Genomic DNA, 18367 nt, shown 5'->3' with positions numbered 1-18367 from the left:
GGCAGGAAAGGTGCAGGGCTGGTTCACAGTTTTTCTGCACCCGCCCTTCTGATAGCACCGGTTTGGTGTAGAGATGCCATTGCGAAACAGCAGCCAAGCAGACAACGTGGCACACGGGCGTAAGTGCCATCGAAATACTGCTTATGCATGGCTACTGCGTGCACGCAACGTGGGGCGTGCTGTTTACGTCACGTGTATATTAGCCACAGCCCGTAATTCAGCCATTCATGCAGATCAAACCAATGCTATTTCTGATTAAACAACATGCCTGAGTCAATTGTCAGTGCTGGTGCTTTTCTAGTGTTTTTATTGCCCTGTAATAAAAGTGAAAAAAAAAAAAAAAGCAAGAGCTCGCACGTTCGGCAGTGAAGGCACAAAAAGCGCTGTTGCAGATATGTTCTATGGCACAGGTTGCTCTTAGAAATTTGCTGTCTGATAGTCTTTAGTGTAACTGTGACTACTGATTAACCAAGCACAGCGCATGTTTACTGCTTTCCGCTGTTTTTAAGACCCAACACCTCATAACCTGTGGTTCGGGGCATCTCAATCAGGTGGACCACACACATCAGGCGGACCTACATTGCACCTCGGCATTTGTTTTGAATGTCGCATTGTGCCTCCACCGCTAAATTCAACTTCTGAACTTGTGCCCCGCCGTGAGCTGGTTCATAGTGGTGCCAGCAAATCGAATGGACTTACTATCGCAACAAAATATCAGCAGACTTCAGTGGGGTCCAAAAAGCATCAAGCTGCATTGGGATGCTTCAAACAATGCCTACCTACTGCGTGTGGCAGGCAAATCAAAGAAAGAAATAATAAGGAATTATGCAGACCAATGCACACTTTGTAAAACAAAGCTTTTGCAATGCGGTTAATTAAATGCAACAAAACATAATGCAATGCATACAACTTTCTTTATTGTTATCCTATCCAACATGCAATCTCATGCAATGTTTGTCTATTCACCACAGTGGTCACAACATTAAAGGGTTCCTGAAACGGTTCGGACAAATTTTGTAGGGTACAACTACAGTAAAACATTGGAGTCACAATTTAAGTTAAGCGTCTCATATTAAGAGAGGCACGGACGATTACAAGTTACCCTCCCCCCTAACCATGCATGTCCTCAACTCGTTCGCCGAGTGCTTGGGGCTAAGCTCCGCCTTCGCTGGCTCTTCGTCATGATGTGACGTGATGTGGTCTACTTCCGGTTGTTTTGGAGCCAGTATACGAAGGCTCTCCAACCTCTTGGCTAGCCGCCTGGCCATCGATCCCCAGTGAGAGAGATCAAGCAGCGTGTGTTGCGAGCGCTCTGTCGCAGCGCCGAGCGTGTCCGGTTTTCCGGTAACCACAGGCGAGCTGGACGTTTTGAAGGATAGGCAGATGCGTAAACTAAAGCCCCTCCATACCGCTGTGATGAAGGAGCTTCGTAGACGTATGTGAGTGGCCTGATCGGCATGCACGATCTAGCGATTTGGTGGCGCAGAGCTTAACCAGCCAAACACAGAGCTAATATTGCTGTAACCAAGTGTAAAAGATCTTAAACATATAAAAAGTAGGGATGGGTGAATAGTGGATTAGAGGTTCAAAGCGAATTCGAAGCGAATAGTGATTTGGTCTAATAATTTCGAATCAAATAGTTCGAATAGTATATGTCACATATTACAGTAAAACCTAGTTAATTAGAATTTCACAGGATTGCAAAAAAAAAATGTCAGAATTATCAGGGTATCCAGAAAACAATAAGCAAATGCTTACTATGTCAGCACGATTTTACTAGTGTAATGGATGAGCAAATCTTTCGCTATTTTGCACAAAAGCAGTGCGGAAGCTGCAATTCTCATCATCTCGTGACTGATTGGCTCTCGTAGCGGCGCACGCTATCATTTGCGCTTTGCACTACCGCGCGCACATCCTGATTTTTTCTTTTCGCCAGTAAGCTGACCGCCAACACATCGCACGTCCATCGCGATGTAGCCGGTGCTCTTCTTCCTCGACAGCTTTACAGCGAGTCAAACCGAAACAACTGTTTGTCGCAACTGCGGCCGCTATCGACGCGATTATGAATGGCGACTCTGTGGTGCTTAAGGGTACGGCCACGCTTGCGGCAATAACGCGCGCGTCATGCAACGCGCAGCACATGATGCGCACAGCGAAAGCGGCAGGAATCGGGGGTTTTACCATAGAGTAACATACAATCCATATGTTACTCTATGGTTTTACGGCTTGCCGAGGGTGCCGAGAGCGACGAGGGTGACGTCACAGAGCCAATGGCAACCGGACCTCCGCCGCTCCGCGCCAGGTTATCAATTGACGATCATCGTCTCTCGCGGTTCTATGGAGTGATTTCTGGATGCTGTTTGATCGCACCCTTTTCGCTCACGGTGATTCCGCGTTCCTAAAGCGTGCGAGATCATATCGCGCTGCCGCGCGGCGAGACGCGATTGCCACGGTGGACTTCGCGGCAAGGCGCTGACGCGCGGCAACTTACCGCTGCGGCATGACGCGTGCATTTTTGCCGCCAGCGTGGCCGTACCCGGCCGAAGCAGGCACCGAGTCAGAACAAAACTACAGTTCACTGCAACAACTGCAGGCGAAATCGCGGTCGCTATCTATGCGATCATGGATGGCCACTACGCAGCTTTTTAGGCACGTGGCCGACGTGCGTATTGAGTCAAAACGAAACTACTTTTTGCCGCAACCGTCGCGAAAGAAGCCACGGAAGCTATCGACGCGATGATGGGTGGCGACTATGAAATCCCGCAGCCAACACGTTGTTATGCACGGCAGTAAACGCAATAAAGGCACAAATAGGCACGAAGCGTTCTGTTGGTGCTCTCATTAATGTACGATTTCCACTGCTGACTATGGTGATGTAGACTCCACCACTTTGTTTCGGTTGTGCGCTAGCGCCGTTTCTGCTCTTCTGCGTCGCACATTTCCGGCTCTTTAATGCAAAAACTACAGCCTTCGAGATTTATGGTTGATGTATGGCAGCCATGACATGAAGCATAGCCTCCAAGATGTGTACCGGCCCGGCCGTCTGTGGCTTTTGGCTGCCTATTCGGGAGCGCCGAAAAATTCGAAAATATCGAATACCTGAATTCAAATCGAAGCAAATAATGAATATAGAATTATTCGATCGAATATTCGACAATACCGTATATTCGCCCATCCCTAATAAAAAGACGTGTTCAAGATTAAGCTCCTGCCGAAAATTTGTGCCAGCAGCAAAGTAGAATACACTTGGTTACTGCTATATTAGTTGTGTGCTTGGCTGAACTCTGTGCCGCCAAGTGGCTGCACCGTGCAAGCAGCTCACGTTTGCGCCTCCGTTCATCACGTAAAACGCCCAGTACACTTGCGCTTGCGTTTACCCGAATACCGGACACGCTAAACTCAATTGTGGCAATCCTTCGACGTGAAGTGACGGCCGCAAACGTGTAGATGCTGGCGCCGTTTGGATACCAACAGTCCAATGCGCTCAAGCCACTCCGCTCGTCTGCTGCCTTGCAGCGGGGCATGATGTAGCAGCTTGACATGTCGCCGGTCGCTACGTTTGCAGCCCACAACCCAACAAGGGCGAACCGTGGTGCTCGCGAAAAGAAAGAACAACAGCAACACTGACCGCGCAGCTCTCGTCAACACGGAGCACGTTGTAACACAAGCAGATGACACTTGCTGTGGGCCGGAAGTGCTTTTAGTGTAGTGATACATGTATCGCTGACGCACCCTGGGCAGCCAATCAGATGAGCGCCCTACTGACGTCATATGGTCAAACCACGTCACTTGGTCATGGGCGGCTGAAAACAAAGCCGATTGGCATGCTGTGATCGGTAGCGATGTACTTTTTTTAAACCTTACAATAAATTACACGCTTTATGTGGAGCGCTTAGATGTGTCAATTAATGATCAGAAGGACCTACTTTAACGACTTAATACGTTTGTACAAAATCGTCAAAATTGTTTCAGAGTCCCTTTAAGAGGAAGCTCTAGCTCTGGGCTGACTCAGATTTGCAGATTCAAATACAGTTGAATTTCGGTATACTGAAGTTGCATCAGCCACGAAAATATCATCATTCTATCTAATATTCGTTTTGAGCATTCAAGCAGATATTGGTGGAAAAGAAAACCGTGATCAAGCCTGTGCAAAAAAATATGCAATCGGAGCTAGCAAATGGTCTCCCGCAGATTTAGAATCCCGTCAGCATTTTGCAGTGGAAATACGAGGCACGGGAACAACAATAAATTGCACAGATGCGCTCTGCACCACCACTGTGTTTCACATTTTTGCTACCAGATTGTATTATATTGAAGCATGCGCAAACAAAAATTTGGTGCAATATAACTAGGGCTCCGTGTTTTCAGAGTTTACTTTTCTTGAAATTCGGAGGGTGTTTTTCGGAGTTTATTTCTCGTAAATCCCCAATTCCCCAAAATTCGGAGTTAGATTTTGCATTCTCAATACTCCAAATCTTAGATTAAATGACATCTGCACACGAAAACATCAGAACACACAAAGTACGTAAAACCCCGGTGATACGAACCCGGCTGGTACGAATTTCGGTGTGATACGAATTCGTAACATTCCCCGGCCGAAATACATTGCTCACAATACGAAAAAAATCGGCTGTTCACAACGTGTTGCCGCGCCGCTACGGATCATACGAACGCGTGAGCAACAGCGGCGGCGGCCGAGCCGGCGGGGCCACCGGCACAGACAAGCCGGCACAGCGGGATCTGGGCGGGATCCATAGTCGCGAAGCAACCGACTACGTCACGCGGCTGCGCAATCTCATTGGTCCCCACGTCGAGCGGACCGGACCACATCACAGCCTAGCCGATGCTTAGCGAGAAATTAGACGAGGACCAATGCTGCAACGACGACCGCGGCGCAGCCTCGATGGCCAAAACGCTCCCTACACTCGACTTGCTCAGGCGTTCAGTGGCGTGCGAAAACATTCTCAAGATCACGTGCGCGCACTTATACGCCTTTCAGAAGGCGATCGTTGACGATTTGGACAAGAAGAAAACGTCCCGTTGATACGTTTTTCAAGGGACCGTGAAAAAAAAAGAGAGAGAGAAAAAAAAAGCCGCAGTTTCGCCCAAAAGGTGAAGCATTGGTAACGCAGCAGCAGCAGCAGCGAGCGAATTGACCTTTGTGCCGTCTCTCGCTTCAACGCGAACTAAACGTCGAAGGCACAGCGCATACGAAGCTACTGGCGGTAGGCGCACTTTGTCCACATTGCAGATCATTTTGACGATAAGGTCCGCGCGGGCGCGCACTATGCGCACGTCGCAGATCGCTTTCAGGATACGGCAGTAACGGCACCCGCACGGGTGCGTCGTATCTGCAACGTGCCGGTCGCTTGTTGCAACTTACACCGCGCACCGACAATGCTCTCAGCAGCGCGCCAAATCACGTGGCGGCACCTCCTACCGGCATTGCTCCGACACCGGCAGAGAGCAAAAGCTTCAGCGAGACCCTCAACGCCGCGCGGAGGTAAAAAAAAAAGAACCGCGGCGTCACGCCAAGGTCGCCGTTTCTGCGTGGCGCTGGAACACGCGTGTACGTAAAGTCCCTATATAAGAAAAGTACCGCCATCCTTTGATAAACGCCGCTTCTCTCTTTCTCTTATCTCCGATTGGACGATGATAGCGCGCGCTTTTCACTTCTTTATTTTCCTTTTTTCCGCCTCAGAGCCATGTTGAAAGTCCTCTGCGCAGCCGCAGTCGCTGGCGGCGGTGGCGGCGCGCGCCCGGCCTGAAAGCTTCAACGTGGACTTTCTAGGTGCGCCACCGTCGACTTGGCCTTCGCAAGCAAAAAGTAAAGAAAAAAGCAAGCTGTTTAGGAGAGGAGGCGGCGGAGGAAAGAGTAGATGGCGGTACTTTTCTTATATAGGGACTTTAGCGTGTACATGCCGACGTCTCAGCCAACGCTGCGGCTGCAGCGCAGAGGTAAGCAACGGCGGAGGCCCAGTTCGGCCAACGCTCGCTTCAACGGCAGAAACCGAAACTTCAGGGAGCTTAAGGGCGCCGGGAGCGTAAGGGCACTAAGCGGCGCCGGGCCGGCGGGAGCGGCGGTCGCGCACGGAGACAGTCGAAGGGCTACGAGGGTGTTGAGAGGAAGGGCAAGGGGAGCCACCGAAGCGACAGAGTTGCAGAGGCCAAATCCACTTCCCAGCCACCCTCCTTCGCCACCTGCGACGGTCCGCGCGCGCGCCCGTCGCCTCTTCACAACCACAATCTCGCTCTCTCGCCGTGCCTGCGGCGCCCGCTCCCTGAAGTTTCGTTTTCTGCCGTTATCGCGAAGCGAGTGCGGGCGGTTTCGTGGCCCTCGCTCGATATGTGCTTGTGCGCCGCGATATTTCACGAATCAAACCGTTCGTACGTCGTGCTGTGGTGCACGAACATTTCAAAAATAAGTCCTGTTAATTCTAACAAATTTTTGGGCCCCTTCGAGTTCGCATTATCGATATTCGACTATACATGGAAGTCAATGAGATTTACGTCGGGACCGCGAAAACGCGACGTAGCAGCCGGGAAAACGCAGCAGCGAGGAAGGTATCAATGGGATTCCACTATTAGAAATCTTTTCTGGTAAAAATAAATTCATTTTTCTTGATATTGTGTATGTTTTGATGATACGAATTTCAGGTGATACGAATATTTCACGCGACCCCGCGAGATTCGTATCACCGAGGTTTTACTGTATATTTTTGTTGTCTGGAAGGTTTGAACGCACAAACACATATACACACAAGTACAAATACTTGAATACGAAACAGTCACGTTTGTGCGTATTACAACCTTAAAGCTTGTTGTAATAAATTCAATCATATTTTACGAGGTTGCTGTCAATGATGGAAGCACACTCCTTTCGATTGACGATTCTCAGCTTTGAAAATGCTCTTTGAACGTTCGCACTAGAAGACTCAGTGCGCAGCGAGAAAGCACTAGCCACTGAATAGTGTGAAATCACCAATGAGACAGTGGTTCAACAATGTTACTGAATAATTAGCTCTAATAGTTTGCAAAATCACTCATGAGTTAGCTCATGTCGTGAGTTTCAAGAAACACTAACTTAAAAATCGGCGCATAGGTTTCGAACGCGCGGGGTAACTCATGCTTCACATTTAGATTCAAACTTTGAACGCTATACCAAAACGACTCACTGGTGTACTGGAGTGCATCTAAAAAGTTCCTTTCAACTGTCTGTCTCCACTTTTCAGTGACACCAGTGTAGTATCCATGAAAGTCTGCGACAGTCGCTGAGCGGTCCTACGTCTCTCGCTCCGTGTGCGACAAGCCCTTTGTTAAATGTGCGATGGGTGTGGCCTACGAGATACTGTTGACGTGAGGTAAAGTTTATAACAGCCAAACCGGCCGATGTACCAATGACTGCTTAGAACATGCCCTTTCAATATAGAATGGAACAGGGCCATATTGGCCGTTAAAATCGGAGTTTATCGGATAAATCCGAATTGTCAAAAATTTTACCGGCGAGTGTTTATCGGATTTATCCGAAAACACAGAGCCCTAAATATAACCGATACCATGTCAGATCCTGCGTTACAGATTTTGTTATACAGTCCACACTCGTTACAATGGATCCGCATACAACATATTCTCGGATATAACAGACCATTCTTCTCACTTAGTTTGGTCTGCGAATATTATCAATGCAATATATTCTGCTTTTAACAGACCTGGCTATAACAGACTGTCGGCTACAATGAACAAATTTTTTGGCAAGTTTTGTCTAGATAGTCTAAACATAGCGCACTTTGCTTTGGCCATGCGCTGCACGCATGCATTAGGCCTAGCCTTAGCATTAAGCCTGATTAGACCTAGCTGGTGGAGGAAGCTTGCCCTTGTTCGCACTCGTAGATGAATACATGTTAATCTGGCTTGAGATCACGCACACAGTCTGCACTAATGGGAACGCACGTGAAGCGGGGTTTGCGGGCAATCAGCTGGCAACTACAGTGCAGACCACTTATAGCGTGTGTTTTTTTGACCACCGATATATCTCCCATAGAATTCAATGTATAGACGGACCGTTTATTGCATAGGCACGCGAAGCACAATACCGGTTATAGCGCGGTGCTTTAGGCGCGCGACCCTGAAATCGGCGCACGGAGCACGGCCCGCACGGTTGCCGGGCGCGCAAACGCGGAAGAGTGGGAGCGCGGGCGTGCGCGTGGAGACCAGCGGCGAAAAGCAAAACAAAAAGTCGCAGTTTCCCCCCGAAAGGCGAAGCAAATTTACTAGTAGAGTATACAGAGTAAGGATAGTAGTTTTATCGCCTGCATAAACTTGGCCACATCCGCTTACTAACTGAATTAACAAGCATGGTGTCAGCGCACGCAAAAAAACAAGAATAGATCGCACTCGACGACCGCAGATCGCTTCAACGGAAACTGAGCGGCGTAAGCACAGCGCATACAAAGGTCAGAGGCGTGTGGAGATCGCTTTCAAGGTACGGTGCGTGCGATAGCCGGCACAGGTGCGAATGCATTTTTTGGCATAGTAGAAGCCGCCCCCCTCCCTCCCTCCCGTGCTGCCTTCCCGCTTTGCTCCTTTCACGTGGGAGATAGCGTCGCCAGTTCCCCTTGCCCCGGTTGCAAGATACTCATTTGGTGCCGCAGCACAGCGACGCCCCCACCCCCCCCTCCCATACCCCCATGGCCTTTCGCGTGAAGGAAGTCACGTTTGCTCTCCCACGTTATGTTCGCTCTCCGTGAAAGCGCGCATCCCCCGTGCGCTTTCACTTGTACATACGGTGTGCGGCAACAATTTTATCGCCCTTGGACTCATGCTCCTCCTCCGCATCGCCCTCGTTGGTCTCCTCTCCCATTGGTGGGTGCATCTCGTTGAGAATCGTGCTCGCTACCGCCTTTGTCGGTGAGATTTTCCTGCGGAAGCCGCATTATAACCGGTATTTCGTCTCGCGCGGCTGCACTGAAAGCGGGATGCGTATACATGGAGTGCTATGGGAAAATTAACGGGAGTCTGAAAAGACTGTACTATATCCGGTCCTGCACTATAAGTGGTTACGTTATAAGTGGTCTATACTGTTATATCCATTACTTCATATATCCATTACTTTGGATAACTGTTGTCCACCCTCATAGCTGACATCACTAGAAGAGGAGATTGTCCCCACGGTGGACATAATTGTGATTAAAAAAATGATGATGATGCTTTCATATGCACACATTTACGAGGAAGCTTTAGATCTGAGCCAACTCCGATTTCCCAATTCAAATGTACGTGCAACGTAGAAATGCTTTTCTGAGACAACCGCCAGACTGATTTGAATGAAATTTGTAGCATTTGAGAGGAAGTTAAATTCTAACAGCTCCAGGATGCAGTACTTTCATTTCCTGCCTTGAATTTTGTGCAAAAATTGGCTAAAATGGGCAACTTTCAGAAATACAGAAACATGAAGTTCACAAACCCATAGATCTGCACCTAATATAGATATTGCAGTTCTGTAAATTGTATCTTGTAAGGAATCTCAAGCATACAAATGTGATATGGTATATGATTTTGCAGCTCACAAGGTTCTACAAAGTCTTACAAATCAGTGGTATATTTCAGAATGCTGCATAGTACATCAATTTTGTCCACTTGATATTTATTATTAGGTGCACTTTATTACACAATTGCAATATTGTTTTTTTTTTTACTGTGGAGTAAGAGATGTAAACTTGACACTTGATATTTTTTTAATTTTGCAGTTTTAAAGAAATGTTCTAAAAGAAATTATGGCATAAATTTAATATCTAGCTAGAGGCCCCCACTAGATTATCCCTTTACTTTCAAGATACGGTCACATCGCTTTCAAGATACGGTGCTTGCGACAGCCCTCAGCCGCGCAAAGTACGCTTGCAAAAAAGCCACACTCCCTGCCTCCTGCGCTTCCTTCGCGCTTTCCTCCTTTCGTGTGGGAGATTGAGTCACCAGTTCCCCTTGCGCCTGATCGCAAGATACGCATTTGGTGCCACAGCTAAATGTGGGCTCCCCTCCCTCCCATCCCCCTAACGGCCTTTCGCATGACGAGAGTCGTCGCGTTTGAGCACGCGTCCCTAGCGCGCTTTCACTAGCACATACAGCATACGGCAGACAGCAGCATACAGCATTTTTTTTTTCCAGGAGTGCGAGCGTGGGCGCGTGGAGACCAGCGGCAAAAAGCGAAACAAAAAGTAGGAGAAGGGCAGGAGGCTTTGGAGGAAGGAGGGCGCGTGTTTCCATCACTATAGCAGCGCCTAGAGTGAACTAGATAGCAGCGTCCAAGCAGGGTGCGCAGAGTGCGGGGGAGAGCGGTGGCGCACTCTTTCGTTTTTTTTTTTTCCAGGAGTGGAAGCATGGGCGTGCACATGGAGACCAGTCTCCAGACGAAAATAACAGCGTTCTTCCACTGATGCCGCACTTGTTATGGGAACTTGGTTTCTGTTTTGTGTTGCAATTGTGTTGCATATGTGTGTGGATGAAATATGTAATAAGTTGTGTTTGAAAGGTGGGTTGCCCGTTTGGCATAAGCAAAAAAAAAAAAAGCATGCTTTGGTTATAACGCGGTACCGCTTATAGCGCCGATTTTTACAACTCCCGCGACTTACGTTATAAGCGGCCTACACTGCCCTGTGTAGGCCGCTTATAACGTGTAAATTCAGACATTTTTATGACCTCATCCATGTTCGAAAAGAATTTGTCGGTGACAGCATTTACTTTCTGCACACAAACTGAAGAGCCAAAGAGCAACAATGTGCATGTATTAGATGCGGACTGTGCATGGCTGATAACAACCTGAACAAATGGCTTCTCCGTTGCCTACGCATCCCGTGCGCCTGCTAAGTCACCACGCTGACGCCACGTCTTATTTTTATTTTATTTTTCTTTCTGTTCCTTCTTCGTTTGCTCACTCCACATCTGCTCCTCCTCCTCCGCATTACCCTCATCGCACTACCCTCGGCTGGTGCATTTCATTGAGGAGCACGCTCGCTGCCTCGCTTGTCTGCAGAATTTTCCAGCAACCATGTTATAACTGGTATTTTGTCTTGCACGGCCGTACTATAATCACTATGCATATACATTGAGTTCTATGGGAAGATAAGCAGGAGACAGGAAAAAGATAAGCAGGAGACAGAAAAGACCTCATTATATCCGGTCCTGCACTAAAAGCAGCTACGTTATAAGTGGTCAGGGTAGTATGTAATACGTCCGTTCTGTTCACTTTAGATGTCTTTAGAGGTCAATCTACTGGATTGTGATACCATTATTTATTACCGAGTTACTTAGTTAATAACTTCATAGTTTGTTTACTTCAATTTCAATGTTTCCTACAATTTTCATTTAAAAAAATTCACGGCCAAAAAAGAAAGATCTGCTTCCTACAGTTACTAGATATTAAGTGTTTATTTTAAATGTAAAAGAGCTAATCAAGTTCGGTGCAGCGGATGCTGAGAAAAATTATTTCTCCATTCTCATGTATTTATATGGGATCCCCCGAGCTTAAAACTTCCTCTTAATGTCACTTAATGTTTGAAGCTAAACGTTTCGACAGAATTACCTGTCTGGTTGGGAAAATTGATTAAGACTTCGAGATTGACTCCAACCAAATAAGGAAATTTACTAGCCCGACGTTTCGGAACCAATTCGGCTCCTTCTTCAGGGGGTATTCTTCGGAGGTGGCGGTGTGCCGCTTTTAAAAGGTCCATCGTAAGAAAGGAGAGGAAGGGGGGGGGGGGGGGCTTCGGCGTCACTGGTCGGCTGGGTTGTCCGATGCTGGGAATGCGTTGACGAGAGGCCGGGGGGGGGGGGGGGGAACCAGCGGCAATCTAAAATTTTCAGTCTACCGAAAACCAACCCACACAGGCCGCTACCTACACTTCGCATCCAACCATCCTGCAAACCACCAGGCATCGGTCGTAAATTCTTTATTGAAAAGAGTCGAAACTAATTGCACATTCGAACCAGATCAAAAGAAAGAAAGCAGAACGGTTCTCAATGAACTCAAAAGCAACGGCTATACCACGGAATTCATTCGAACAGCAACCCGACAACAAAAAAGAAAAAACAAACTACGAGACCTCCAACCGTTGACTTCCTCTCGACCACAGAAACGAGTGTCCATTCCATACGTCAAAGGTACCAGCAAAGCTCTCAGCCGAATATCGAAAAGAGAAGGCCTCTAAGCCGCGCATAAACCGATGAACACTTTGAATATCCTCATTACTAAACCAAAAGACCGTCCACCAAAAGAAAAAACTCAAGGCGTCGTCTACAAAATCAGCTGTGCCGACTGTCCGGCGTCGTACATCGGGGAAACCAAAAATCTAAAAGAAAGAATCAGACAACATGAAAATGACGTCAGAACATTCAACCGAATACGCAGCGCCGTCGCCGAACATTCCGAAGACGCCAACCACAAGATTTCTTTCCAAGAAACCCAAATCCTTCAAACAGAGACAAACTGGCAATAAAGGCTACTACTGGAGTCATGGCACATTCAGAACACGGTGGGTAATATAAACCGCGTGAAGGGCATCCTTCCTTCTTTGCACCGTTAAACCTGCTTATAACGAACCTCCATATAACGAATTCATGGATATAACGAAGTTTTTCTATTCCCTGCCGTTACTCCATAGAAGCACATGTATTTGAGACCTCTATGTAACGAAGTGGTAGCGGGAGACCCCCTCGATATAACGAATTTTCCCCTCCGACAACCTAGAGATTTCACCCCAAATTTTGTCATTTTTGCGCGAGCAGCAACCGGAAGCCACCTTCTCCGCCGCGACGGAATTCGAAGCGAGCGCACATGTGCGTGCGTGTGTGTGTGAGGCGAGCCTCCATCCCTCAACCCGGCGATCTTGCCACCGCGGGCGCGACCTTTCCCCCTCCCTTCATTCAAACGTGATCCTGCCGCTGGCTGCAGCTGGCCTAGCCCGCCAAGCCGGCACTCTCTCCGTTTCCAGTTGATGTTGCCGATGCGCTGGTACACACTGTGACACATCACACTCGATGAGCGCAGACACGCGCTGTCAAACGCTGGCGGCGTGTGGAAGCACCGCTGGAAAAGCGAGCGAAGTGACCTTCGTGCTGTTGTCTATCGCTTCAATGCAAACTGAGCGCTGAGAACACACAGCACGCACAAAGCTACGACACGCCAACGCACCTACACTGCTAGACTCGGCCCCAACGCAGACCGCTTTCAAGATACAGCCCGGGCGACCGCACGCCGCCGCCGCGCAGGACGCAGTTGATGCCAGAGTACAGTACAACGCCGCCGCGCTATCCCTCCCCCCTCGCTCCCTCGCCGGTGCCTCGAGCGCAACGGAAGAACGAGAGCGCTTCTTTCCTGCTTTTCTTGCGCGCGCGAGATTTAGACGCGGTCGTCGGCTCCTCTCGCAGGTTTTCACTCGCACATACAGCATACAGCGCGCGGCAACTGCGTTATCGCCCTTGGACTTTTATACGGAATATCTATGAGCCAAAACCAATTTTAGGGCCACAACGCGTCATAGATACCATCTTTATATAGCAAATACGGATCTCAAGGGCCATACTTTAGCTGGCGGAAACCTAAAATACGTCATAGTTGTCGCCCCCGGCACTTTGGGCGGCCAATGCCATCGTCAAGCCACGAAGCCAAGCGACATGAAAAGTCAGAATGGCCGCTCAGGCCGGTGCGGGGTGGCAGTTCGCAACGTATGATGAGGGAATGGTCCCACAGTTGCGACGCAACAGCGGGGTTACCAATGCATTGGGTTCTAAGGGAGCTGTGCCGGGACCGGCCGAAAACGACGTAATAGCCGGGAAAACGCAGCCCCCGGTAACGTAACAACGGGCTTCTACTGTAACACTATACGACGCTACGTCATCGTGACGCTCGCACTTCGTTTCCGATGCCTCGCACTTGTGCGAAACGACGCGCGTCCGCGCATCCGGTACCTGGTGTGACATTCCAAGGATGAGTGCTTCGACAAAAACGGAAAACGGGTGCGCGTTACAATTGAGGGCGCATTAGAATCGAGTAAATACGGTAAGCGTTTCTTTTTCGAATTTTCGTGCCGAACCTGCATATAACGAAATCCTCTAAATTTATAGCGAAGTTTTTAAGGAATTTGTCAATTTCGTTATATCCAGGATTAACTGTATATTCATGGCCTTGCAGACGCGACAAAGGGAAGAAAGGAACCCCCACTCTAGGTCAGCAACACCATACATCTCGTCCATATTGTCCGTCCCTCGCGATGGAGCCGGTGCTCTTCACCTTCGACAGCTTTTCACTGAGTCAAAGCGAAACTACCGTTCGCCGCAACCGGTGCGGACGAAACCGCGGCCGTTATCGACGCGATCATGGACGGCGACCTTGTGGTTCAGAAGGCAGGCAGCCGACGCACGCACCAAGTCAAAACGAAACTACCATTTGCTGCAACAAGTGCGGACGAAACCACGGTCAGTTTCGTCCATCGGCGTGCCTTCACAACTGCATCGACGCAATCATGGATGGCGACTGTGCAGTTGTGAAGGTACGCAGCCGACGCGCGCACCGAGTCAAAACGGAACTACTGTTTGTCGCAAAAGCTGCGGACGAAGCTGTGGTGGCTATCGACGTGATCATAGATGGCGACTACGCAGTTGTGAAGGCACGCGGCTAGTTGGCAATGCGGTGTTACGCGCGACGATTATTGCAAGAATAAATGCTTTAAGGGCACAATTAGACACGAAGCGTTCCAGCGTTGCTGTCAGTCACGTATCGCGTACGATTGCCGCTGAGGTACATGGCGATACGGACTATGCCGCTTCGGTTTTGGACGCTAGCGCTGTTTTTACTCTTTCACGGCGCGCATTTGTGGTGCTCCGTGCATTAATTTTTTTTATTCCTCCGACGTATACGTCAGTGCGCACACTATCGGCACATACCCTATCTACAAACGGGAGAAATGCGCATGTTGGTAAGTTACGGCGTCCGAGATTCAAGCGAAAGCTTAGGCATGCTGCCCGTTTTCAGAGGTTGGGTGGCTACAAGCTGCTTGCAGATTTATTGTGCAGTTCGCGTGTTGCCGTTACACGCTGTGATGTGCTTTTTTGACGCTCGGGCATGGGTAATGGGGTTCCGTGGATCTAAATTTATCAGTGGTTCGCGATACCCCGAGCAGGGGCCTGCAGAAACCACTTTGAGAACCCATGCCCTACAACGTTGATAAACTTAACGCAAACAGTTTATGCGAATGCACACGGCGACGTCGACACAGTTATGTACGTCAAGAGGAAAGCGCAATGTTTGATGCTTGTCGAGGGAAGAATGGTGACAAGGAGTGCACAGAGAGAAGTACGATGCAAAGGACAGGGTTGGCTATTATTCATCTGTTTCATTCTTTAACATGAAGAAACTGGTGCACGTGCTCATGCTCTTGTGTGCCTTGTGACATGATGCAGGTGGCTATTCGGCAAAACAGCAGCAGCCACTGTCATCACGAAAGGTTCGACGAAAGGTTCGCGAAGAAAACTTCTTTAAAAAGAAAGCATGTTCAGCTCAGCATTGCAGCATGACATGGCTGTGGCGGTCAAACTGGTTTGGAAGCAATACACCACAAAATATTGTCCTGCATTGGTTGCTGAAACTTGGTGCAGTACAAAATGGGAGAGGACTATATCATAGCACTGGCAGGACATCTGTCTGTTCAATTCGTGAGATTTGCCAGAAAGCAAGGCATATGAGGTAAATGTAATTGTTAACAAACAATAAAATAATGCAGGCCTGTACACTGTGGATACTGCAACAATCTCATTCATAAATCAATTTCTGTGCACACGTACTCAGAGCAATTCTCGCAGGACGTTCGTTAAAGGGACACTAATGGAAAATATTAGGTTGAGCTAGACATACATTACTTGTCTAAAAGTCTGTGACCGTTTAATGCGTGCCAGTTAATCACATTATTGCATAGAAAATTGCCGCACAAGGTCCCTTGCTAGTATGCACTCAATTTTAACCCACTCGCACCAATATTGACAAGTTCACGTAACCTCCACCTGACACACTCTCTATGGTGCTCTCTGTAAAACAGCCATTGCTGACGCCACACGGGAGGTACCGCAGTCTACAACAGGTGGCGCCACTCCTTCACTTTATTTTTGCCATTTCATTGCTAACAAGGGCTCTGCTCTCACTACAAATGACAAATTCGTTATTACAGAAGACAAACCTGTCAATTTAACACAGCTTAATGTTTTTGTGCAGTGTGCCTTCAAGTGCCACCGCCTAAACACAAGGCTTCGATGTAAGGCACCACTCACTCAGACTGGGGCACAACTCCTCCAGGGATTCTCTCGATGGCAGCAGGTAGTCTCCACCCGTGATAAGCATGTCCACAACGAGGTCACTGGTATCATGCAATGTGAAACAAGCGGGGTTCAGGGCCAAAGGGAGACAATCAATGGGGGAAGACAATGCGAAAGTACTGTCGTTGCTTACTTGAGAACTCTGCACATCATGGATGGTTTTAAGGGATTATGAAAAGTGGGAACTTGCCAATTTGTTTGTCCTAGGCCATGCTGAATGCCCCTACGAAGGTTTAGCACCGTATTTACTCCGATCAAGCTTTTTTTCCAGATTTTTGGTACAAGTCAATCCTCGCGTTAGTTGAATACCGAAATTCAAGTTGTCTAAAAAATGCAATGATGCACCCAATTCTATATCAACGAGTGTGTCACAGCTGTCCCCGATTTATCATCGGCGCGAAGTCGATCGACGGGGTAGACAAGCTGGCTGGTCGTTCCGTACGCAAGCGTGCACAGTGAAAAGAGTCAGAGTCGGGAGTAAACAAAAAAACAAGATATTTATCGGCTGATAAATACACACAGGTTAATAAAATACAATAATAAAAAAAAGACACAAGACAGACTAACACACCTGAGCTTAATATACACAATGATAAGGACAAATAAATACGAGCGATTAACAGTAGATATAAAAATGAAACAGTGCGAGGATCAAATACACTTAACAGCATTTCACTAAAACAACGTTCAAAAGAAATCAAAGTTCAAAAGAAAACAAATGGTGTCATACGCATGGCCGGGCAGCAGCAGCAAGTCCATAAACCGTGGAAGTCGGTGCACAAAGCTTTCCCGAAGAATGCTGGTGGTCCGATCTTGTCGAGGTGGATGCGAATTGCTGAGCTGGGTTTCCCGGGAGTCTAGATTGGACGTCTTCTCTCAAGCAGGTTGAGCTAACTTGAGGCGAACTACCGTGAGCTTCGTTGCAGACGCTGGTTTGACGTCTCGTACGTCAACAAGTTCCTCGGAGTTCGACGTGGCCAGGCGGCCCAGGCGATACTGGATGGCACTAGCCCCCCAACGGCTTCTCAGCAACGCATAGGTTCAGCTTCTAGACTAATCAGCAGGGCCCAAAACCTGCGCTTAAATAGCCTCTCTTTTCCCTAGTTCCCTATGTAGGGAAACTGCCGCTATGTAGCGTTCTCCGAATTCAGCTCTCTTAGCTCCCAACAATCTTGGCCGCGCCCTTTCACCATGGACGAAGAACCGCAGATTATCCTCTCTCCCAATGTCAAGGGCCAAGGTCGAGCCCGGCACTACCACGTGGCCGTACACGCACACCTCGGGGTCCGTAATCGGCGTGTCGCGTCTGGAATCGAGATGGCAGCCCGAGCGGCCACGACGCTTTTGACGCCCGTAATTCGGCGTGTCGATGTCGAATGCATTATACGCTGCACAGTCAGGAGCCCACGTTTTTGACACTCGTAATTCGGCGTGTCGTTAATCAGCGTCCAAACCATTCGAAAATATGCCGCTCCGTGACAGAGTGAAATGTGCGAGTGAAAGTGAAATGTGGTTGCGCACTTTCACGGAGAGCAAACACATGATGGAGAACAAATGCGGCGTCTTCCGTCATGCGAAAGGCCGTGGGGGGATGGGAGAGAGGGAGCGGAGGCGACGCTTAGCTGCGGCGTAAAATGTGCATCTTGCGACTGGGCCCAAGGGGGAACTGGCAACTCAATCTCCCACGCAAGAGGAGGAAAGCCGGAAGGCAGCACGGCAGGGAGGGGCGCGGCTTCTACTCTGCCACCAATAGCGTACTTGTACTTTGCGCGGCTGCGGGCTGTCGAGCGCACCGTATCTTGAAAGCGATCTGCAATACGGCTCCTACCTTTGTGTGCACTGTGCTTTAGCCGCTCAGTTTCCGTTGAAGTGATAGACCGCACAAACCTTCGCTCGCTGGTGCTGCCACGCTTGCTCACGTGTGATCTACTCATGTTTGCTTGTGTGCACTGACACCATGCTTGTTAATGCAGTTAGTAAGCAAATGTGTCCGAATTTTGTGCAGCCGATA

The 18367-nt window shown here is 48.7% G+C and overlaps 1 protein-coding gene across 1 annotated transcript in view; it reads right to left on the bottom strand.

Annotated features, from left to right (window-relative positions):
- LOC119461753 (uncharacterized) overlaps window positions 1-18367 on the bottom strand; it is a 64215-nt gene that overhangs the window by 22132 nt on the left and 23716 nt on the right. Inside the window, exon 7 of the mRNA XM_037723128.2 lies at window positions 16312-16397. Coding sequence (XP_037579056.1) covers window positions 16312-16397 — 86 coding nt within the window. The remainder of the gene's footprint in view (window positions 1-16311; window positions 16398-18367) is intronic.

Source organism: Dermacentor silvarum, chromosome 8, assembly GCF_013339745.2.
Source record: "Dermacentor silvarum isolate Dsil-2018 chromosome 8, BIME_Dsil_1.4, whole genome shotgun sequence".
Lineage (NCBI taxonomy): Eukaryota > Metazoa > Arthropoda > Arachnida > Ixodida > Ixodidae > Dermacentor > Dermacentor silvarum.
The sequence above is the reverse complement of the archived record's forward strand: the minus strand, read 5'-3'. Positions and strand labels throughout refer to the sequence as shown.